Raw genomic sequence first — 25,495 nt, forward strand, 5'->3', positions numbered from 1 at the left:
TAAAGAGTAATTACAGAACTAGCATTAATAAACTAAGATAGACCTATACATTAGGTTAAGGGGGATAATTGGAGTGTCCCAATAAGGTGGCTTTACAGTTAACCTGAAATATCTGCACTGTATTGGCCTCTACATTCTTTTTATGTGCTACCCTTTTAGTGAAAAACAATTTTTTTTACATATTTTTAATTTTTTGTACAAACATGTTTTTAATTGTACCAATGTGTCTGTGAGAACTATAACATTATTCAATGTTCCGAGGGCCAAATTGCCACCAGCTGAGGAGAGTTCTCAGTAAATCCCTGTTTACCGGAGCTCATTTTAGAATAACATGTTGCGTAATGACACCGATGTGTGCATACTATAATTTTGTTTTTAATCATAGCCTCTATGCTTGAATTCTGCATGCTGACCTCCTAACCGAAGCCGGAAATGCACAAGGTTAAAATATGGCACACCTTTTTAGCGGTAAAAGGCACCAGCTATTCTGGTCTGGTCGGAAGCATAACACAGGTTGTTTTTTTAATGTGAAAAAACTATTTTTAATTTATTTTCAAATAATGCAGGCATTAGGGAAACGTGTTAGGGTTTGACCCTTTTTTGTAACCCCTACGATGTACTGTTCCACATCATAAAAAATGGTTTGCAAGGACCACTACTGGAAATATGGCAGCTGATTCCTAGTACATGAGAGCCAGCCAGAGTCATGTGATCACCAGTCATAGAGATGGGGCAACAAGGTATGCTAAGATGGCTAACTAGCTTAGGTCTTTTGGGGACAATGTACTATTAGTTATGAAGAGGTTAAGGAACTCTATATGTTGTATCGTAAGTACTTTAATATGTATCTTTCAGAAACAAAAAAAACTTATCTCACGTAGAAGCTGCAGCTCTGCAACGGCCCCTTTCCTCTGTGGCCTGAGGATTCTTGCCTTCCTTAACATTTTTTGAATAGATTTTTTTTTAAGAAAAATAATCATAAATTCCATAACCTCATAGTCTGGGCAGCGTGAAAAGCCAGTGTTAGATCATACATGGCAATATAAGATTGTATATCAAATAAGAGTGTTTGCTGAGAATGGAATTATTAAAGAACTAGATGAGTTATTAGTGCTATACTTGGCAAAAGGTCCAGGAGAACCTGCTTGCAGACTCGTTTGGCCAACATGATTATTTCAACGAGTTTGTTTCTGTGAGCAGCTGTGATGTGCACTTTAGATTTTAACTAATATTTCACTAAAGCTTCTGTCTGAAATACATTTGAATTTTTGTTTTGCTGCATTAAAAGAAAACGTCAGTCATAATGATTTTTTTTCTCAAGCTTTTACATCGTTGTGTGGGATCTATTCCTTTAGCACGGAAAATGACATCTGACCACGAATGGACACTGATTAGAAGAAATGTACCGTCCCTTGCCTCTGGGAATAATTCCCTTGTGGTGGTGGGGGCATATTTAGGTCGATGACCCTGATGTGTTTAAGCCATTTGAGATACCTCACATTAAGCCAGGATGAGGCTTGTTTCACCTTTTTCTTGTGAAAATTCCTTAATGTATTGTTTGTAGCTTTTATTATTATATTTTAACCCAGCTGTTTGTCTCTTATACTGTTTCCTTTTATGAGTAGAGTTCTGAGGATGTCTGAGCTGTGTCAGTGATATAACATTGATTGGATGACACGTCACTGCTGAAGGTTGTTCTGGCCTTTCTTTAATGATTCTGCTGACAAAATGTGGGAATTACTTCACTTTTAAATAATACACTATTATCAGGACATACTCATAATAATACATTCGAACCCTCCTTTCCAAACATACTAGAACCTCTGGTCAAACCCTAGACTGAATATAAGCTTTTCAAGATGGCTTAATAGGGATAGCATAAAATGACTATCCCTAAGGGCATTTTAATTTTGTTTATTGATAATTTGTATTCAGACTTTTCCTCTTAAAATAGGGGAAAAAGAAAAAAATATATATATATTTGGTATCCCATTTTCTTATATTTTGTTATCTTCCTTTTAGCACTTTATTTTTCAAAACGTTTTTAGTTTATTATACAATATCTGTAATGGAAGGAGTCCTGTTTCGTACTAATATTGGGAAAGAGGGGCTTTTCTACAAATAAGCAGAGTAGTAAACGTCTCCTATAAGCATGGGAGAAAATGCAGGCTTATAGAAATAAACATTCCCACAGACATTGTGTTGAATTTTCCGCTTGATTCATCTACAGAGCTGGGGCAGCAGGTGCAGGACAGAGGCATCAGGCGGAGGATTGTGATCATACAGTGTGACCCTCTTCCCCTCCCCACTCCGTGACTTGTGCTGCTGCTTATACACAGATGGGTAACCCCCCTCCTCCCCTCCCACTGGTGGTCATTAGAGAAGGTACCCTGGGAATACTGGGGGAAGGGGAGTGATGAAATGCTCTTACAGACATCAAGTAAATAATCAAACAAGGCATTATTCTTTAAATTAGTCGACTGGCTGAAATCCAAATTTATTGCCGTACCAGATATACATAATTTACAGTTTGATTTTTTTTGTTGTTGTTTTGTCTTTTGCAGGAGCTATCACAGGCTGTGTTTTAATGTTTACAGTCTCTGACATATACGTCAGCATATGTCATTGAATGTACTGTTGACGATTTATGAGTTGATTCTAAAGACCCATCTGTGATAAAACCATAAGTGAATTATACACTAAAAGCTTTTCAGTTTCACTTTGGTTATCATACTTATTTAATGTTCCATTCGAAGATAATGCTGATTTCATTTTCCAGCATTTTCCTGATCTTAGTTTTTCTCAGCAAGGGCAGAGCCAGGGACTTTCAAGCAAATTTTCCATCATACGCTATGTTCCCTCTATTAAATCCTACCATGAGCCCAAGTAGTTTTACATTGTATATGCATTATTTTAACAGACTGCACATGATCCCCTATGATGCACGTTAAGATTAAGAAATATCAAGAGAAGACGGACTAAAAATATCCATGGGATCCTTTTTATATATCAAAGATTACGGGCAAAAATGTATTAAGGAAATATGGCTCCATGCCAGAGTTAAAACTTATAACCATTATTTATTTAGCCTTGCTCCAAACTTATTACGGAATTCGTAGTTATTGAATTTGGCTGAAAGCAAGCAATTAATAAAGACCATCCAGATCAAGATCATTGGATAAATGTATACTACACTGGTAAATTGAAGGACAGATGTTCATTCAGGAAAGAATCTTTTTGAATGTATTGGACAACAGAAAACTAGTATGGAGAGGGTTCTCGAATCCTGAGCAGTCACCGACACTGCCTCAGGATAAACAAGCAACACTTGCACCATGTGACAGCGAAACTGTTCTGGATTCTGATGGGGACTGTTTTAGTCCCATTCAGGATGTAGCTACTTCCCAGTGCATCACATCATCTATGTAAATGGTTTTACGGTTACAGAATAGAACTCCAAGCACTGAAAAGGTTTCATACATTCTACTTTTACTAAATATTAACACTTTCATAAATATGGTAATAAAACTCTGAAATACAGCCGAGCATTGTGCAGATTTGTGAAGAGATGCTGTTTTCTGAATAGCGTATTAATTTAATTTTACTCGGTCCTCACCTACTCACTTGGATCCAGTCACTTTATCAGGCCCCCTCAGCATGCCTCCGTATCAACGGTGCTCTATCGGACCCTTTCACTATTACTAATGGCACCCGTCAGGGATGTCCTCTTTCGCCCCTGCTGTTTGTGCTCTCGCTAGAACCACTGCTTCAGGCTATCGGGCTCAATTCCGATATCCATGGCTTAACCATTGGGAAGACTCGCCGCAAGGTCCTAGGTTACGCTGACGACCTCCTCCTTGCTATCACTCGCCCGCGGCTTTTATTCGAGCCACCCTGCGCGTCTGGTACGCTCTAACTCGAAGCGCGCAGCTAACCGCTTTTCCCTCCCCACTTACCCCCCTCAGGGACAACCCAGACTTCCCTCCGGGTGTAGGGGTCGATTTGTTCCCCGCTGGCGCCAATTCTAAAGTTCGCTCCTTTGTCACCTCTGGAGGGCTTAGACCACTTGAACATCTGATTGCGCCGGCCTCGCCTACCTTCCTCTATCGGTTTCGCTCTCCGCAGTTAAACAACTTTTATCGTTCCCTGGTGCAGAGACACAACCGCGACCTCACCACTTTTGAGACGCTCTGTGTATCGTCTAGTCGGCTGACTCACGGGGTATCCCACCTATATAGTCTGCTGCTGACTGCCCTGACCCCTGTGCCCCCAGTGTTTATGGGGAAATGGGAAGCTTCCCTGCAGGTCGTTCTCACAGAGGAGCAGTGGGAAAAGATTTGCATTCGTTGTTCTCTGAGCAACAGGGATCAGGGAATGGCTTATAAGCTCTTAGCTCAGTGGTACAGACCCCCCTACAGCGCTAGCTCGTTATAGGCCTGACTTGCCTAATGAATGCTGGAGATGTAAAGATTCTCCTGGCTCGCTTCTACACCTGTGGTGGCTTTGCCTCCGCATAGTCCCTTACTGGTCTGCAATCCAGAAGTGCATGCAATCTCTCTCTGATGTCCCTATCCCTTTTACCCCTGACTTTTTCCTCCTCCACCATGGTTCGTTCTCTATCTCCTGGTTCAAGAAATCAGTCCTCTGCCGTTTACTGACGGCGGCCAAAGCACTGATACCCCCTCTTTGGAGTGATCCCTCCCCTCCTACGTTCCGGGAGTGGTTCCTTCCCGTCGAACGCATCCGCTTGTTTGAGGAAATAGCTATTTTCTGTACCCTTCTTCCCTTGTTATGATTTCCTTAAAAATTTTGAAAACCTTCAATAAATATTGACTTACCACTTAATATATTTTTACATTTTGCCCTTTATGATATACACGTGTCTTCCCGTATTTCTTCGTCTTGAATTTAAAAGCTTAGCTGGGGGATCTCTATCAGGTCCGGTCTGCCCAATTTTAGATATAATGAGAGAATTACTGTATTTGCTAGATTATAAAACAAGGTTTTTTACAGAGCAAATGCTCTGAAAAATACCCCTCGTCTTATAAGGCATATCTCGGGGGCAGAGTGGCATATAGGGGGTATAAGGCATATGGGGGGCAGAGTGGCATATAAGTGGGATAGGTTGGCAAATAAAAGGAAATAAAAACAAAGAATGCATTTTTCTCAATCATAGTTTTTATTATATATGAAAAAATTGTTTACATTTACTAATAAAAACTTTTTTCCTATAGGGTAGTCTTATATTATTTATATATTTTTTTCTAAATTAACATTCAAATTTTCACGGGGTCGTCTTATAATCGAGCAAATATGGTAATATGTATGTAAAAGTCAAGTATTTAACTATCTACTTCATACCTCTGTACAGTTTGTGAGGGAGCAAATGATTTTCAGAACATGCATGGAGTTATGCTGTCCTTCAATGAAGCCACAGGCCTGATATTTTGTTAAATACGCTTTTGTTGAGAATTAAAGAGGTTGTGTAGGGGATCTGAGAATAAAGCTCTAGTTAGCAGGAATGCTTTAGAATTTAGTGTGTTTGTTGGGTTGTCCTGACCATGTATTGTTAATATCTGCATAATTATGTCTGTGTGGTTTCGTTTTCGCTTGTTTAGTAGGTCTCGTCTCTATCTCCTCTATATCCTCATACCAAGTGTGGTTTTCATCTGTCTCACAAAAAGTGGTTTCTGGGTCGGTTTGTGGTTCTGTTTCAAAACCACATGAACGACTATGGATGAGAGTATTTCTTACGTGCCCTTTAATCTATATTTAATGTTAAATGGCAGGTATTAGTCTAGAACCTAAAATCTATGTTCATCTTTGATTTTTGTTTGTTTCTCTGTCATGCTATTTACTATTTAAAGGGCTTACAATAAGTGTTTCATTATTTGTATGCATCAGGGCTGGGTAGACTTATGTAGAAGGTAGAAGCTAGACACACAAATGTGTGAACTTGATATTTCTTTATGAGCTGGAAAAGGGTAGATACCCATAGAGACAAAAATAAATGGCATAAATTTAGGAGCTCCTGGGATCTGTCAACCCCAGGTATATAGCATAGCTTTTGTTTATAAATATGCATTTTGTGTGAGTGTCAGATAGATAAGTAGAGGGCACATAGAATAGACTTGTTTATCCACAAGGCCAGGAACTGATTGTCAGGAAATATCAGAAAAACCCAGCAAGACTTAGATGGGGCAGAATGGTTTCTATGTTTTTTGTTTTTTTTTTTCTTTTCTTCCTGTACCTGTTTTCCATGAAAATTGCCCTCTGCACAAATCTATTTGTCTACTTAGCTCTTTCTGTGCAAACAGATCATCGCTTCAAGGTCTATAGCACTGTGAATGCTAGGGTGTATTTATCTTTCTCTTTTTGAACATTGCTCTTCCCGTATCTTGCTTCTTGATTTACCGTTTACGCCCACTGTCAGGTGGTTTCCCAGGGGGCATTTATTACGGGGTGGGTAGTGGTTATTAGAATTACTAGAAAAGCATGCTATTTAAGCATACATGAAAGGTAAATTTATATTAGCAATATGACTCATTCAGCTAAGGTTGCCATGTTTTGTTTTTACTAACCATTCACCATTAATCCTTACAAGTCTGCAACATGCAGACAGATATCTTTTATTCTGACCCACATGATTGTTTTACAAAGTCAGCCCTTCTTGGCAAAATAATGTTTGCTTATACCGGCCCCCCTCCCAGAAATTAGCCCTCTAACGATATACGTCAATATTGGTTAGTAAATATTGACGACTATGATTTACACTACTGATGTGTGTTCAACTTAAAATATCAAATTTAAAAAGGGTCGACAAATTTGGTTTGGATCCATAAGCCAGCCAAAAAATTTAGGAGCCAGTTTTGTTCCCATGATCATGTTCTTATTTCCTTATCCTTAAAGTTTGTCATATCTACCTTCTCCTTTCAAAGGTAATGCTCCACTATCCTATATGCCCTTAACATAAAATATTTTAAATATCATAATTAAGAAATATGTCCCATTCTGAGGATATGTCACAAAATATATGTAATAGCCTAAAATCTGTGAAAATGAGCATCTCTTAAAATCTAAAAACAGAATGTACCTGTTATTAGATTACTAATTCCTATTTATTCTGTTCATGTCTAGTATTTTTTTTACTTTTATTTAATCTGTATACTCTGTATGTAAAACCGTTTCTGGACTTGGCTCCCCATGACATACTTGAAAAAGAGAGAAATCTCAATGTATTCTTCTGGGTAAAACACATAAAGTAATAAGCAATATAAAATGTTTTTAATAAAGTATTGATCAATATATGTATTTGCAAAACATTTAATGTATTAATGATCCATTTCATAAACAATTGACACTTTACCCCATATGTTCATGCACTCACATGCTAACACTGTACACTGATAAATACACACTATAAAGTGACATACAGTGAAGGAAAAAATTATTTGATCTGCTGCTGGTCTTGTATGTTTGCTCACTGACAAAGACTTGAACAGTCTTTAATTTTAACGGGAGGTTTATTTGAACAGTGAGAAAATAACAACAAAAAAATACAGAATAAGGCATTTCAAATAAGTTATAAATTGATCTGCAAGATGTCTGGCTCCCAGGTGCCTTTTGTACAGATAACCAGCTGAGATTAGGAGTACTCTCTTCAGATTCCAAACTGTCCACCATGGCTAAGACTAAAGAGCTGTCCAGGGACAAGATTATAGACCTAGACAAGACTGGAATGGGCTGCAAGACCATCGCCCAGCAGCTTGCTGAGAAGGTGCCAACAGTTGGTGCGATTATTCGCAAATGGAAAAATAACTCTCAATCTCCCTCGGTCTGGGGCTCAATACAAGCAGGGCCGGCCTTAGGTGTGTACGGCCGCACAGGGCGCCATGGCAGCAGGGGCGCCTGCCCGGAACTTAAATTAAAACATCGTTTTTTTTCTTTGTTTTAATTTAAACTTTATTTATCATCCTTCATGTTAAATACAGTTAAAAAAAAACCCAAAAACTTTAATTTAAGTCCCGGGCAGGGGGTGGTAGGGAGAAGGGGCAGGGCGGGGGGTAGGGAGAAGGGGGAGCCAGAGGAGTAGTCCGCACAGGGCGCCAGAACACTTAAGGCCAGCTCTGAATGCAAGATCTCACCTCGTGGACTTTCAATGATCATGAAAACAGTGAGGAATCAGCCCAGAACTACACGGCAGCTGGGACCATAGTCACCAAGAAAACAGTTGGTAACACACTATGCCGTGAAGGACTGAAATCCTGCAGCGCCCGCAAGGTCCCCCTGCTCAAGAAAGCGCATGTACAGGCCCGTCTAAAGTTTGCTAATGAACATCTGAATGATTCAGAGGAGAGCTGGGTGAAAGCGTTGTGGCTAGATGAGACCAAAATCAAGCTATTTGGCATCCACTCAACTCGCCATGTTTGGAGGAAGAGGAATGCTGCTTATGACTCCCAAGAACACCGTCCCCACTGTCGAACATGGAGGTAGAAACATTATGCTGTGGGGGTGTTTTTTCTGCTAAGGGGACAGGACAACTTCACCGCATTAATGGGACGATGGATGGGGCTATGTACAGTCAAATCTTGGGTGAGAATCTCCTTCCCTCAGCCAGGGCATTGACAATGGGTCGTGGATGGGTATTCCAGCATGACAATGGCCCAAAACACACAGCCAAGGCAAAAAAAAAAGGAGTGGCTCAAGAAGAAGCACATTAAGGTCCTGGAGTGGCCAGTCTCCAGACCTTAATCCCATAGAAAATCTGTGGAGGGAGCTGAAGGGAAGGTTCCAGTTGCCAAATGCCAGCCTCGAAACCTTAATGACTTGGAGAGGATCTGCAAAGAGGAGTGGGACAAAAATCTCTCCTGAGATGTGTGTAAACCTGGTGGCCAACTACAAGAAACGTCTGATTTCTGTAATTTGCCACTAAGTACTAAGTCATGTTTTGCAAATGAGTCAAATACGTATTTCACTGAGGAAAATGCATTATTCTGTTTTTTGGAGGGTTTTTTTGTTATTCTGTCTCTCACTGTTTAAATAAACCTACCATTAAAATTATAGACTGATCAAGTCTTTGTCAGTGGGCAAACGTTCAAAATCAGCAGGAGGTCAAACACCACATACAGTAATACCACACTTTTATACACATAGTACACTCTGGAAGTATACATATATACACGTGAACACACTGACTATAAAACTATACACACACTTACAGACTCTGGCACTATACATACACACAAATACACACTGACAGTACACCACTCCATCTCCCGGTTACTTTCTCTAGCACTAGACAAACCAATATATTAGGCAAAGAAGGCCTTCCAGTTCATGAGATAAAGAAAGTTTATTGGAACAAAATGAGTTAAAATTAAGGTTTGTCAATTCTAATCTATATTACAGTATACAGCACTGTACTTAATGCTCAGATTTTTTTTCCAGAGTTCCTCTTTAAGAAGGGCATTTTGTCAGGAGGCTACTAGGCACTGTGCCTTGAGCTTGTAAATGATGATGTAATAATGTAACACATTTTTAATTGGTCAATTAGAAAATTCTATATAAAACCAAATGTACATAGACTCCTTATCACACCTATATGAGCTTGTTGGACATCTCATTCCAAAACCAAGGGCATTTATATGGAATAGGTACTCCCCACACCTTTAAAAGCCTCCTCTCTTCTGTGAAGGCTTTCTACAGGGATTTTGGAATTCTACCCATTCAGCTTAAACAGCATTTGTGAGGTTAGCCAATGTTAGATGAGAAGGCCTGGCTCGCAATTGGTGACAGCTACAGACCATTATCCATCCTCCACCAAACTTTACATTTGGCACTATGCATTCCTATAGGTAGCGTGTTTCTAACAGTCACTAAACCAAGATTCATCTCTTACACTTCCAAATAGTGAAACGTGATTCATCACTCCAGAGGGCTTTACACTACTCCAGCGGATGCTTGGTATTGTTCACAGTGATCTTGGGCTTGTGTGCAGCTGCTATGCCTTGGAAACCCATTTCATGAAGCAAACAACGCACAGTGCTGGTGCTTATGTTACTTTCAGAGGCAGTTTGGATCTCTGTAGTCAGTGATGACAGGTGACTTTTACAGGGTACACGCTTCAGCATTCTGCAAACCCTCTCTGGGAGTGCACGATATACCACTTTGTGGCTGAGCTGTTGTTACTCCTGGATGCTTCTACTTACATTCAGCCAGGGCAGAAATGACACAAACTGACTGGCAAAGATGGCATCTCATGACAGTGCCACATTTAAAAGTCCCTAAGCTCTTTATTTAAGACCCATTCTACTGCCAGTGTTTGGCTATGCAAATTACTGCATACATGCCTAAATTAGGAGGGGGTGTCCAGATACTTTTGGTATGTAAAGTGTAAGTGTACACTCCACCTGTCATATTCACCCTCCCCCAAATAACACTAAACAAAAAACGTTTGTACATTTATAAATGTATGGAAATATCTTTTTATGCTTATCGAGGAGGATAGTTTTTTTTTTTTGTTCCGCGTCTAAATTCTTGCAGAAAATTTCCTGCTTAGTACATTTGTCCTTGGACTAAGGGACTGTTGCGGAATTTATATCTATATTGTATTATGCTTTAAGATTTCCTGGATGTCTGTAGAGGCATGACATCAGTAAAGCAAGACGCTTAATAAGCTCATTAGGTATGTTTTCTTGTTTTTAAATATATTTTATGAGTATGTTAAAGGAATATATGTTGAGTGCAGAATGTATTTTGTTTTAATTATTATGAGCAAGATGATGAGCCATGCTGAAGCCCTTGTGCTTACTTTAAGTAGCTTTTAATGTTAGTCCTGATAAAGAGAGAGCAATCCATGATATGTGAAAATGAGTCATTGTAAGGGTTAACAGGCAAAGTAATTTTTTTTTTATATATACATAATTAGTTTTATATAGCACTGTCATATTGCATAGCAATGGGTAGACAGAACGTTACAACTAGTACGGTATATAACTAACAATTTGACTTGCATACATTGGTCGCTCTAGTTGAATTACAGATTCATTGTTGCATGTGTGATGTGGTAGCAGAATAAACCAGTGTTTTTGTAATTGTGCCCGGTTAAAGCATTTTAGTAACGATTACAATGTGTTGTCATTGAAGAAACACTTTATAAAACCTATATACAGCCATATAATATGGCTCATCTTTTAAATGTTTGCTGTCAAAATGGAAACACCAGTTTCCAGAATCCTATGTCAGCTTGTTCAGCGTACAATGTAAATTCATCTAAATGTGATATATGACGAGCATGCATCCAGTAGAAATCAAGTCAAGTCATCACAAGGATGGTCATGCAGCTTTTAACATGGTTATTTATCTCTTTGTAAGTGGCCTTAAATGGTGGAGTAGCAAGTTCAGGACATGGTTGTAATAAGTTATGCAGGTTGAGCTCTGCTTGTTGCTGTATTTTGCTTAAAAAACTGACAGCTTACTTCATATCATTTATTTAATTATTACTGAGAAATGTCTGTATGTTGTTTGAGAAATAACAGTAATAATGTCTGCTTTCAGTTTCACTTACGCATTCTTATTTTAAACTTTTTACAGGTGGGATTTTGCAACATTATGTCTCTGTCTAAAGTCACAAACTGCTTTCAGCGATAGCTCCCAGTTACCCCCTTTTTTCCACTTTATAATCTGCAGTAATGTCAACCTCAGGTGGTAATAGGGAGCAATGGCAGGGCCTGGAGTCCTTGGGAATAAGTCAGAAGGAACTTGCTCTGGCAGAGGCTTTGCAAATGGAATATGATGCTCTTTCACGTCTCCGTCAAGAAAAGAGGCCACCTGGGAGTAATGAGAGCCACCTTATTTCTTGGGATGTAGCCTCCCAGACACCTGCTACTGTCCCTTTACCACCAAGGACCAAACCTCCACCATCTGAAGATTACCTGTACATATATGGAGATGGGTACCATAGCAATGGCCGGGGAGAAGAAAGATGCTCCCCAAAAAATGTGTCCCCTCCTCCACTGCCTCCACGCACTCACATTTTGACCCAGCGCAAAGAATTGCTTCCTGCCAACACAAACAAAAGCTACCAGAGCCGAGATGTCAATGTATACAGCGGAGATGCTGAAGGGAAGCTTCTCAGGCGTACAATTTCACAAATGGAGGAAAAGTATGAATTTGAGAGAGAAGGGAGGAGAGGGAGTGGATTCTCTGACCTTGACTATGAAAGAATCAATGACACGATCACACACTTAAACTTGACATCTACCTATGATTCTGAATTACTGCGCCAGGCTGAAGGACACTGGAAGGAGGTGGGCCTGCGGAAAAAGCTAACAGGAAAGCCAGTTTCACGAAGCAACACTCTTCCCCCCCAAGTCCCACCACGCACCTATGGACAGAAAGTTGGGGGGCCATCTAAAGGTTTCAGAGGTTCAGTTGGTCCAGTGAGTATAAAAGACAAAAGATTGTTTTTATGTTACAGTAATTCATACTATGGACACTATTTAGGTGACAATTCCATTGAACTACCAGATTGCAGAGAAAAAGATGCAGGGTATTATGACATAATACATCACATTTATATTACCCCAGATTATCTAGCACTGGTACAAGAGTCGGTAAAATAATTTAAATTCACACACAATAACAAACTGGTACAAAAGGACAAGAGAGCCATGCGCTTGCGAACTTACGTTCCAAAAAAACCCCCCATAACATCTTGATCCTGATTGTTACTTTACCAATTTGCAATGCATCTATTTTCAGTTTAAACCCTAGCCACTTTGTTGTAGTATCACATTTTGAAAAAAATAGTTTTTGAAAATATTGTATGTTCTGTTTGAGAACAACAGTTTTTGCATAATTTTATTGGAGACAATAGGATGGTTCAGTCTTAATTACCCAGAGGGTCGTTTGACAAAAATAGATAATTTTAGATAAACAGGACTTCATTAGCATTGCTTTAAACACTCACCACAATGTGGTGTTTGAGTAAGTCACCCAAAGTGTTGCCCTACAATAGCGATTTAGCGGGAACTTCCTCACTCTGGAATACTCAGGGTAAAGAAGCTCCAAATTAATCACCAGAGTAACGACAAAAGCTCAGGGACAAAGCAGATTAACTTTTTTATTTGGGGGAAAACAAGGTAGTTATATACATGAAAACAAGAATCACTATTGGAAAAAGCAACAGAACGTTTTTGTTATCACTAAATATGGCCAATAGGGCTTCAAAGGTGACAGTTCGATTCCTTTCAAGTTGCCCAGTTGATTCAAACCTGGACGGGGTGACATGGGAAATTGGTCTGGGAATTGTCCATTGTCCTGTATAGGTGACCTGCAGTTTCTCGTTGACACCAGAGTAGACTTTAGGATTGTCACATAAGCACTAGGGACTTATTGGAACAAGGGAGAAGTCATTGTGTAAGGGCAACATTGTAACAAGTATATGAATACACAGTGAATTATATGTGAAACACATGTTAACACTAAGACTAATCATTTTAATACTGTACCAAATATGGCTTAGATCCTGTTTTTTTTTATTGTGACCCTCTTCCAGGACATTTCAGAGAGTGTTTGCTTTACAACAAGTTGTAAGTATTATTTGGTACCATATGCTGCTTCCTACTGGCTGTCTAGCTTTTCCCACACATAAGGTTGGGTGCGAGTCTGGCAGGGAGCAAGAGCGGAAAGGAGTATAGTTGAAAGGGAAGGAAAGGGAGATATATTGCCTGTTTCCTGCTGATTATGCATTCTGGATATATTATTTAATCAAAATAATGTTCTACATGCCTGTATGTTTGTATATAAATGATACTTTTGGCATTCTGACACTTTTATACCTGTTTCTCCTGACACCTGCCACAGGACTCTTTTAACCCAAATCCTCAGCAGAACGGCTGCGACTTGTTTGAAATGTCAGAGCAGAGGGATGAAGAGACTGCTGCGTTCTGTCACATGCTAGACATGTGAGTAGTGCTGCTGCAATAATTACCTTTTCAGCATTATGAACAGAGGCAATATTGTAATTTAACTTCTAATGTAATCTCTTCCATTAATACAGCCTGCGCTCTAGACACAGCATCACAGATCAGAAACACACTGGAATTGTCTGGAGTCCTGTCAACTTGAGCCCTGAGCACCTCGGCCATGGAGTAAGCTTGAAGGTGACAGTGATATGTGATGGGCTGAGAGATCCTTTGACCTTTACGTGTGATTGTGAGTGGTTTTTTTACTTGCTTTCTCATGCAACTCTTTGAATTTATACAGAGGATTTGGGATGTAGTTAACCAGTCTGTTATTTTTGTACATGTAGATGCTGAACATGCAGAAGATAGATATATTGCAACAACGCCAAATTATATTTTAAATTGCTTAGAAAAATAGAGTAGATTTGATTCAATGAATTTGAGTTTTTATTAAATAATTTTAGTATTCTAAAATGTTAACCATCATACTTGTGGGGGGATATGATTCTACCACTTGAACTCTTAGATATGATGCATATTGTGTTTGAAATAATTGCAGTGCATAGGTTTTAAATTAAATTACTATTTCCTTTTTTTTCCCACTAACATTTGGATGTTGCCCATTCATCGTCGCATCAAAATATATTTTTTCAGGGAAAATGTTTAATCTGTCAGTGCTTGGTTTTTTAAAACTTTTTGTTTCGTTTTTGTTTCTCTTTAGGTTCATCAACTGTTGACTTGCTGATTTACCAAACGCTTTGCTATACCAGTGACGATTTAGAGGACCTTAATGTGTCTGACTATCTGCTAAAGCTCTGTGGGTTGGAGGAGTTCCTACAGAAGTGAGTTCAAACTGGATCATTCCGAAATCAATATTAGTTGAAAGTCAGGAACACTGGAACCGGGTAGTCTGCCTCATTGATCCCAGGGGAATTAGGAATGACCACTACTTCAATACTGTAAAGTGTCTATAGGTGATTCTACACAAAGGGGTTGATTCACTAGAGTGAGTTGTCAGGGGTGTTTTTAACGAGAGTTGCAGTTCATACTTTGCCTCTTCATTACGAAGGGCCTTTATTTATGAACCTGAAGGTGCTAATTTACACCTGCTGTCTTCTACACCTGTAAGGTCTTCATTGCACAAGCTGGTCTGACAATAAAAGAGGCAAGTGGCTTTGCTCCTCGCTGGTTAAGTAAGGGGCTTTTAAAGTATATATTTTTTTTAAATTCAAGATGGCTTGATTTCTTGAGAGTGTAAAATAAGTATAATGCCACTTTAAGTGGTAAATATCTAGTACCCTCCCATCATTGTTGAATGTTACAGGATGCAGAAGGTGCAGTGATAGGGGACTGAGTGAGCTGTTATTAGGTGCGGTATCCTGCCCACTTCCTGAGTGTGATAAACTGGCACTTACTAGGCCAGTTTCTGCCACCAGATTTTATACTCACCTATACTCCCCTTTTTGAACAATGAATAAGTCATTTCAAATGTGCGGCCTTTTTTTATTATTACTAGTTTCATAGGTGTTTAATATATTAAAGAGATTTTTTTATTAATTTAATACCCAAAACCCAAGAAAAGTAGACATCTGTCTACCATTTTACACTGTATACTCACTGCCAACTTAAGTTCTGGCTTATGTGAGAATTCCATTGCATCTAACGAGTCCCTCCACGTTGATGTGCAGAAATTGCTGTTTTCTACAGGTGGGACAGTATGGAACATTACACTGTCCCTTTAATGTGCTAAATAGCTCTGGTGCACCAACAGTTCATTTAGAGCAGCATATAGCAAATGCTGCCACAGTTTCATTCTAGGAATCTGTAGGGTCTTGGATAAACTGTGAGTATCCCAACCTGTGAAATACAAATTCAGCCCTGCTTCTTCTCCCTAATGTAGGTAATTGTTTTCAACAATGCATATGAGAGTACTTACCTGATTCTTTCATGTTCATTAACAGTAATCCTGGGACACTAGAATGCTAATTAATCTCTTTGGCTAGACACAACACAAGTGTTTGCCTCGCCTAAGATATCCACAAACTCACAACTTAGTTATGTGTGAATACTTAAGATTAACCAGAAGACTAGCAATGTATGTTCAGAAATGTGAGCATATGCTTTCCAGCTTCTCCGGGCAGATAGAAACTCTATATAAGGAAAGCCTAAAACTGGGAAATCTACAAGAAGGTCCTGTAGGTTAGGAAGTAGTGTTATCATGGAAACAATTTCATAATATTGACAGTGAAACGGAAGAAACTCAACTTAACGCTAGACTATAACATTTTCTCAGGCAAGTGTCATCGTGCTTCAGGATGTGACCCAAGCAGTAACTACAAGATTCCCCGTAAAATTTAGAATTTTGAGATAAACAACAAACGTGACTCTTTATTAATATCCTTACAGTAACTTTGCCCTGGCCCTGACCTTGGCAGCCGGAAGACACTAGACAATAGAAGCCAGTAGTCAGAATTGTCTGAGCAAAGCCAGAGAACTACAGCTGGAAAGAAAAGTTTTTGTTTATGAATAAAGGGTTCATTGAGAGTTTCTTGTCTTTCATTTTTGTCTCCTATAACTTATTATATCTCTGATTCTGTAAATCACATCTCGTTTTTTTTTTTTCCCCCTCTCCTGCTTTCTCTCTTTTGTATTGTTCTTTTCCTAGTGAACAAGCCTTGGGAAGCCACGAATATATCCAGCAATGTAGGAAGTTTGACGTAGATGTCCGGCTTCATTTGATTAAAAAGGAGGCCGTTCGATGGGATCTAGCAAGATCAGTAAGTGAGACCTCCTAAGTGTACAGCATGATTATACACAGAGACTTAGTATACAGCCTGCTGACATGCTACATATTTGTGGCGCATATAGCTGTTCATTTGTCCGTGATCCTTACAGAGAGTTCCCAACGCTGACATTTCATGGCACTGACATTCCAAAGTTATCAATAATTAAAGTATTTGCCAGTTTAAAGCTTGTATAGACTTGTGATAAATCGGTGTGTTCTTGTACAGACAATTTAAAGTTTCACGTCTTTCCCCAGGCCAGTGACACTCAAAGTCCATCTACTCTAAACCATCATGTGCACCTCCAGGAAAGACCTGTCAAACAGACTGTCACCAGGTAAGCATATATCAAAATATGTATGTGTTTATATAAAGGTTTCAATATAACCATGCATGAGACTGCATTTGCTGTACATTTCATATTGTAAGACACAACAGAAGCTGAGGAGTGTTGTAGTTATAAAAGAAGAAAATGGTGGCATTTATTTAGCCATGTGTTATAGGCATGTCTTATTGAGATTTTTATTTTATTGCTATCGATATTATGAACTGGGTGTTGCAATGCATGAATTTGAGTGAGAATGGATAATTAGCTATGGTTGCTAGAGGTTGGGAAGTGTGGGACGGTACTGGATGGAACTGACAGCTTTGCGTCTTTTCTCAGACAGGCTCTAACCCTGCTCTTTGACACTTTCCATAATGAAGTGGAGGAGTTTGTTGCAGCTGAGGTAAGTGTGTTTTCTGTGTGGGCATCTTGTGGATTCTGTGAGACTGATTCTGCTGCCATCACATAGCTAACAAAATGTTCATATTCCAAAAATATAGTGACAGCTTGAATATTGGTAAGATCATTGACATTTTGAAATATACACACACAGTCTTGTTACATAGTTATTGTTCACCTTTTCTTAGCTACTTCTAACAGCCTTTGTAAGGGAGGGAAGTTTACAGCATGAAATTGCTATGCAGGATATGCCATCATGATTGTAGTGCACCTGCTGGCAGTCATCACCTCCATCACCTTCCGGCGACAATCTCTAAGTTTGACTGTACGCGCATTGAACAGTTAAGTGTTCCATTGTGGAGCAATACAATGTAACAAAGAAAAGGTGTCAGACCGATCAATAGATCTCCAAAAATAAAATAGTAGGAGAAGGCAGAGATCAGACAAATATGTCACTATTGCATCAGTCATGAAAAATATAATTAGACGGCGTGCTGCCAGCTGATCTGTTGTTGGTAAAAATTGCTGATCCCTGCTAATATTCAGACATCAGTGATTGTAACATCAAATGTGCCCCCACACTCTAAAACCCTTCTCCCAGCATTAAAAAAATAAATAATTTTTATAAGAAAAACAGCCTTTGATTATGTCCCCTCAGGCCTAGGGCAGGCCCAAAAGTAAATACATTACTCCCCACCAATACATACATAATGTATTTATGTTCTCATTACACATTAAATAGTAACTTTTTGTCATCATCTTCCACATAAACAGAGGTATTACGCAAAGGGTTAATAGTGCTTTGGGCATTGCGGTCCTAATGGCGTGATACATTAGAACTGTATCAATATATAGATATCCGATCTCTATATATTTCTTGATCTTATTTCCTCTTTGGTGTATATATTTCCATATAGTGTATGTTTCCTTCGCTCATTCAGTTGCATGCCCTGATCTTCTATTCACAGGCAGACTTCCATCTTCGGGCAGAGCGGGTGGTGCAGTCAGTGAAAGCGATCTGTAATGCTCTTGCAGCTGTAGAAACCTTAGAAATTAGCAATTCCCTGAACCAACTCCCTCCCTGCCCTTCTCGTGTACAAATTAAGTCAAGTAAGGTGAGTTAATAGGGGTAGTGCGGTAAAAAGATACGTAACAATGGAGTGAACCAGTTTGCTGGAATGTTTTAGCAGTTGCTGTTGTGATAAGACCCCTTTTCAACTACAATCACTTTTGATACATAAAACTTCCCCAATCATTTTGTTCCTTGTTAGAAATTAAATAAAGAATATATTGGTGTAAGACATGGACAACCCGCAATTAGCCTTTCCGTTATGGCATTGCTGAACTGTAACATTTGCGATGTTCAGCTAGCATAGATAAGCACACTAGTTTGCTTTAAGGATACCTAAACATTACAGCAATCATTGGTACAGTTCCACCTTTGGGAAGCTCCTAGTTTAGGTAATCAGTATGCCCTAGGAGAATTGAATAGTAGCATTATTTATATATGAATTCCATTTATTAGCAATGCTGTAATATAGCAGACATTTTTAAGCACATAATAGCAGCTGCAAAGTTCATTTAAATTCTTATTTAATTTCACATCTCTCTTTCTGTTGCAGGACCCCAATTTTCTAATGCAGGAAGAAAACAGAGGTAATGCTTGTTGCAGACCTTTGCTGAGTGTGTTTTGTACATAGCCTATGATTAGACACTTCCTGTAATAAGGATGTACGTACATGGTGTGTCATGTTGTCATTTGTCAATGTTTACCTTTCTTGAGGTGTTACAGCATTTAGTCACTTGCGTGTTACAATGTTGTGGTTTATTTTATTGTTCATACTGACCATCTTAAATGTGTCAGAGGATGAAGATATTATGGACTAATGAAAGCTGCATAATACCAAGCGCTTCGGCTCTTTTTGCAAGCTGTATTAAAAAAGCTAATGACACAAAAACAGGACATGTTTTTGTTTTAATGGTCTCTAGAAATCTTTTGGTTCCTTCCATAATTCTTCTTAGGTGTCGGTAAGATGTCATGCAGATCCTTGCAAATATTTGTTGTAAGGGTCTTGGCTCTCCAAGGACATTAAACTAGTTAATTAGTCATCCACTATCATCTCCTTTTGAAGAGTACCGCTGTAGTGTAATACTACCTTTCACCTTTCTAAATGTGCTCTGTAAATAACAAGGGATTCAGGGATGGCCAGTAAAAAAAGCCAGTTTTAGTTCAAGCTCTTTAACTTGGAAACAATAAAAAGGAAATCTGATACCGTAGCTATAATGTTTAAATAGTACTTTGTTGGGTTTATTTAGAATGTCAGCTTCATGTTTAAACACTTCTTTTTACGTGTGTTGGCTTGAAACTGGTGGCTAAACGCAGTTTATGCAGTGTATTTTGGCTAGACTAAGAATAAAATGTTAGCTTTGCATAGCTCTTCTGCTTCTCTACATTGAACGGCATATTAGAGAATACAACCTTAAAAAATCTAATTAAAAATTCTCATTCCGTAACTAAAATATTGCTATCCATAAGTGGTTTGACATATGAATCCCTAGAAGCTAACTTTTCTGCCATTTACTGGACTCAGTTGTCAATAAGAAAGCACTATGGATAATATACAGTAGCTATCCACAAGAATCATTTTAAGGCACTGTGTTGATGTAAAAATGGAACTGTTACAGGAACTAGGTTTTATTCAGAGGCTCAATTTCTGATCCATTTGTGATTTAAATTAAACATTGAAAGCCAGTACATTAACTGCTGCGTATGCTTTCATGACAGTAACTATATATATATATATATATATATATATATATATATATATATTTACATCTCTAAAAAACTGAGCAAATCTTTTTTTTGGGCATCTTTTTAGGTAATGACTAAGCTTGACTTTGTGTGTTTCACGTTATGTATGTTACAGAGAAGGTTGTGGAGGGTCTTACAGCAGCCATCTTGGATCTGGTGCAGTTGTATTGCAGTACATTCAATGCCGACTTCCAGACAGTGCTTCACGCAGAGAGAAAACAGAGCCAAACACAGGATGCCTCGCTCATAACAAGCCCTCTTGCCTTTACAGTCTATGCAGCACACCGCGTCCCCATTTCCTGGGTTGCCAGGTAATGGTAAAACCTGCAAAAGCTCAGTATTTCATTGAAACGCTCTACAAATGTGCGTGTGTTAATTAGTATAAATTATATATTGTAAATCCCAAAAGTAGTGTCCGTCGAAAACACTCCATGTCAGAATAGTTAAAGGTCCCCCCCCCCTTTTTTTCTTTACCATGAACTCTGATACTGTAAATGTTAATGCGATGCACGGCAGGGGATTCTTGATCGCTGGCCGATCCACCTACTTCTTACCCTGTCATTCTCTCATTGAACAATCTGTCTTGTGCCTAGTTAGTTACAGGGAGTGAGAGGCATGAGATGAATAGGGAGCAGTACCGTGCACCGCTCCCCTCTGCTCACAGCTGTGCTGGAATTCTCTATGCTGATCCCATGGCTTCCTCATTCTCACAGCCTCTCTCCTTTTCAGCGCCCCCTCCCTCTCTAGGCAATGACAGATGGTCAGTTCCAGGCTTTACTAGTCCCATGCTGCAGTATCAGGGACTTTGAGAAGTGGATGGGGAGAGGGGCATTCCCCTTTGTCTGTGGAGTTTCTCATTCTCTCTGTTGTACAATGGGAAGAGAAAGAGATTAGAAAACATGGTGCAACGGAGGGGGGCAAGGGGGGGTATGACCTTTGGTATTTCACTCCGCACCCTCATTCCCGCCCTCAATAAAGCATTCCTTGTGAATGTTGCAAGGGGTGGGGATATAGACATACAGCTGGGCACTCTCCTGCCAAAGCCCAAATACCCTTGCTCCTTTTTTTCTTTTCAAAGTCTATGCTCTTCCTCACCCCGTGAATCAGTCAGTAGTGTTCTTATATCTTTCTCCAATACCCATAAGTCCACTCTTCTCCCTTCTCCATTTCTTCTTTTTCAATTTATTTTATCTACAGTTTTTACTTGCTTCCTCCCCATCATACTTTATCAGTAAGAATAGTGTTCCTTACCATAAATGTGTTTGCTGTTCTTTGCTCACTCTACACCAGTCACCAGCGTTTGACCAGTGTTATATTTTTACTGTGTAGCTAATCTTTGGAGGAAAGACACGTGTGTAATACTGTTATAAAATGAGACAATCTATCAAACAAGACTGTTTAGAAAACAGCCATCTCATTGTCTGATCGTAAGTCGTTCTCATCATGGTCAGAAAGCTTCTTGTAACTATAACTGCCGTCCATGTCTACAGGCTTAACTGCCCAAGGTTGCCTGTCCCAGTTATCCTTCCGATTATATAGCTGTTGTATGTAATTTCATTGAATGTATCTATCCTTTCTGTCCTGGTACAGTCACTTTGTATTTATATTTGTGTGGCAGCAGTACATTGTACCATAGTTTGATATTTGTGTGCAGCACAGTAGCACAACAAAAACAGGTTAATAGATAAATGTGATTTAAAATGTGTATGAAAACCGTTACCCTCATGTGGATGGTTAACAGCCACGTACATACCAGTTCATTAAAGTCTTTAACGTATGGCTGGTGCCATATTTAGCGCAAGTTGAGTCTTCATCCAATGTAACGTTCTACTCTGTCTTGTTTCAGTTACGAGGATTTTTATGTGTCCTGCTCCTTGAGTCATGGAGGGAAGGAACTTTGCAGTCCCCTGCAAACCCGCAAGATCCATGTTTACAAGTACCTCTTCCATCTCCTTGTGTGGGACCAGATGTAAGATTTCCTACTTAACTAGTTACTCCAGATACTCAGATGTGTACCTTTTGCAAGGTTGGACAGTTAAATGAAATTTCGCTTTCCGTTGAAATAATTCTGACAGTCAACGTGCCAGTAATTGTTATCCCTCTACTCAAACAAGAAGACCGTAATCGGATATTATCATTTTACACTTATTCACTTTTTTTTAAACTTGTATGGCTTTCAATCACCAAAACATTGACCATATTCCTCTTTTTTGATTGTGGTATGTAGCTTGCCTTTCAATAACCCCTTGATGACAACTGACGGTCCGTCATGCATAAACATCCAGTTAGTGGCAATTGACGTGCCAGGACTGTCATGACTTTAAACATGTGCAGAAATCGATCTATGTTCGCTTTCTGCACCCAAACGGTGGTGCTGTAATGCCATATTGCGGTGCTGTGTGAAAGTCAGATATACCAGGAGCTATAAATTGATACCTAAAGTACAGCGTGTGTGAGGAAAAATACTACTGCAAAAATTGACAAAGGCTGGTGGTAGAATTAGTGCATGCAAAGAGTTAAAATTACCAGCATTTGAAAGACCCTGGGGTGTCTAGTTTTAAAAAATATATTGTTTTATTGGGCACATTAAATTGACCAGGCTCAAAGATGTACCAAGTAGGGCAGTGGATCACCAAATGTCAAAGTTCAACATTGAAAAATATGCATGCCCAAAATGTGGCCCTTCTGCCCCCAAACATCCAGGCAAACCCAAGAATGGGTGGTATCACTGTACTTGGGAGATGTTGCTGAACACATATAGAGGTGTTGTGTGACAGCGACATGTACGTGGACCTGTTAATTCAATACCTGAATAAAATGTGAGTGGGAAAAAAAGCACAAAGAAATGATTACCGCAAAGTTTGACAAAAGACTGGTGGTAGAATTAGTGGATGGAAAGAGTTAAGAGATTAGCATTTGAAATATCCTGGGGGGTTGTCTAGTCTTCAAAAATATGACTTGATGGGGTAAATTGCATTGGCCAGCTTCAAAGATACCCAAAAAAGCACATGGGGGGAAGAATTACCAGATTTGAAAAAAGCAAAATAGAAAATAAAAAAGTTTTGAAATAGCAAAATGCTACTTGTACTTATTGCCCCATAACGTGCAAAAAAAACCCATAAAAACATTGGGTATTTCTAAACTCAGGACAAATAGTAGAATCTATTTAGTAGATTTTTCATTAGCATTATAGATGAGTAAAACTAAAAGTCAGAGGTTGTTCTTTTTTTCCCCCTCAATTTTACACCATATTTTATGCTTTTTTTTATACTAAATGATATGGTACAATCAACATAATGACATCTAAAGAAAGCCATTCTTGACCTGAAAAACACAATATATAACTTTTATGGGTTCAGTAAATGGGAAAGAAGAACATTACAGCTAAACACAAGCAGCGCAGAAATGTTAAAACAGCCATTGTCACGAAAGGGGTTAACAAACCCATGAAACGTGTAAGAGCATGAGAGAGTATATTTGTATACATCTGATGTGACGACACAAAGGATTACATTTTGGTACTTCTGCAGTGATGCAGTTTGCAGCTACTTTTGGCCTGAACTGCATCAGTACTGCCAATGCTGTAGGAATTGCAAGAAGTTATATTTTTCATTGATGACAACTCTACCAAGATGGTGCCATTTGTAGATGGGGATGTGATCCCTGCATGATTTTGGACGGTTTCTTAGGGTGAATGTTTGCCCCTACTGACTGCCTTGCAGCTTCTGGCTGCTGCTTCTGTTCAGTTGTCAGATGAGCTGTCCCCAAAATAGCCCGAGTGGGACTGACTCTGAGCCCTTTTCCCCCCTCCCCGCTCTGAGCGGAGAAGCAGCCGCAGGCACATGGATAAACTTAGAAAGTGCCTGTTCTCTTTCTGGAAGGAGAGTACGGGAGAGTGTATAAGTGGAAGTGAAAGATACATTATGGGGTTATTGAGTGAAAAAGAGAGTTGTATTAGAAAAGCCTGAGGTCTTGGCTCTCCAGGTATAAGACTTACGGTTACTGCCTCTGAGAAGAATGCATTTGTAATCAAGAAGAGCGGTTATGCAACATTTGCTGGATTTGGTGAATATTGTGTAGCTCTTTTTCTGAGTTGGGATGTGCCCAGTCGCAGAATTAATTGGAAGTGATTATCAAAGATGGAGGCTTCCTGGAGGTCACACATTGTTTGATGTGTGACAACATAAAAGCACCACCGGGCCTGGCAGTAAAGGGTCATCCACTCTCCAAGGTAAATCTACCGGTGGATTTTGGTTTTAATTTCTTTCCCTGTGAATCAGTAAGTGCAAGTTATTCCTGCATGTTTGACAGGTGAAAGATGGTCATTTCTTATTGAAAAAGTATGTTATGTGCAGCGGAATGTACAAAAAATATAGTGATCACAGCGCATTACTTAGTGTGGAGCAGCAACAAATACCATAATAACCCTAATTTAGCAGAAAATACAAAATAGTGGATAAAAAAGTATAAAAGTGTGCTGAAAAAAATGAAAAATTATAAATTCTGTAGAATATATATATATATATATATATATATATATGGAATACAACATTTTCACAAATACATGTCTTCTACCACACTATTGTTTTTTTCTTTATGTATTTTTCATGTTATTCCCAGATTTAAAATTTTTAAAATAGGTGCATTGCAGAAGACCTGTATTTGTGAAAGGTTGTATTCCCTCTTTATATATGTATTTTTTCTACACCATTTGGTGGGGACTTTATAATTTTTTATTTCTGAGCGCACTTCTACTTTTTTTTTTTCTTCACTATAATGTACAGCAGAATGTTAGCAAACAGATTTGGAGCATTGATCATTTACCTATCTAATCTTTCCCCTATGCCTTCATAGTAATGAGTATAACTAAATTTATTAACATTACATATGACGAATGCTTTTTTGGTTGATGGCGCCATCTTTACATATTTTTTAAAGCATTTTAATAATGCACCAATCTGTTGTTAAGATCTGTGGAGAGACATGTTATATTACATGTAAACACTTAAAATTCCCCGTGTATTATGTTCATTAATATCTTTATCAATGATCCACTCCAGTTTTATTAATTTCGTGTGGAGAGGTAAAATACCGAGAGTTAAAGCTAGTCTTTTGGGTCTCCGGACTAGAGATGGCGGGATGGGATTTCCCATGATAAAACTATATCACGAAGCTAGTATTTTATTCCACATTTGTAGAACTTACCAAA

At 38.9% G+C, this 25,495-nt stretch overlaps 1 protein-coding gene across 2 annotated transcripts in view; it reads left to right on the forward strand.

Annotated features, from left to right (window-relative positions):
• The first annotated feature begins 2,242 nt into the window (after positions 1–2,242).
• The window catches only part of PIK3C2B (phosphatidylinositol-4-phosphate 3-kinase catalytic subunit type 2 beta), a 51,058-nt gene continuing 27,805 nt past the window's right edge, over positions 2,243–25,495 (forward strand). The window contains exons 1-12 of one of the 2 annotated variants that reach the window (XM_053454347.1): positions 2,243–2,385; positions 11,593–12,440; positions 13,867–13,967; positions 14,063–14,217; positions 14,689–14,809; positions 16,633–16,744; positions 17,008–17,087; positions 17,415–17,478; positions 18,443–18,589; positions 19,097–19,130; positions 20,402–20,597; positions 22,133–22,255. In XM_053454347.1, coding sequence (XP_053310322.1) covers positions 11,691–12,440; positions 13,867–13,967; positions 14,063–14,217; positions 14,689–14,809; positions 16,633–16,744; positions 17,008–17,087; positions 17,415–17,478; positions 18,443–18,589; positions 19,097–19,130; positions 20,402–20,597; positions 22,133–22,255 — 1,883 coding nt within the window. In that variant the 5' untranslated portion in view covers positions 2,243–2,385; positions 11,593–11,690. Of the gene's footprint in view, positions 2,386–10,560; positions 10,685–11,592; positions 12,441–13,866; positions 13,968–14,062; positions 14,218–14,688; positions 14,810–16,632; positions 16,745–17,007; positions 17,088–17,414; positions 17,479–18,442; positions 18,590–19,096; positions 19,131–20,401; positions 20,598–22,132; positions 22,256–25,495 lie in introns of those variants that run through there. The other variant, XM_053454348.1, reaches the window with a different exon arrangement.

The sequence above is a fragment of the Spea bombifrons genome, chromosome 2 (assembly GCF_027358695.1).
Source record: "Spea bombifrons isolate aSpeBom1 chromosome 2, aSpeBom1.2.pri, whole genome shotgun sequence".
In the NCBI taxonomy this organism is placed as follows: Eukaryota; Metazoa; Chordata; class Amphibia; order Anura; family Pelobatidae; genus Spea; species Spea bombifrons.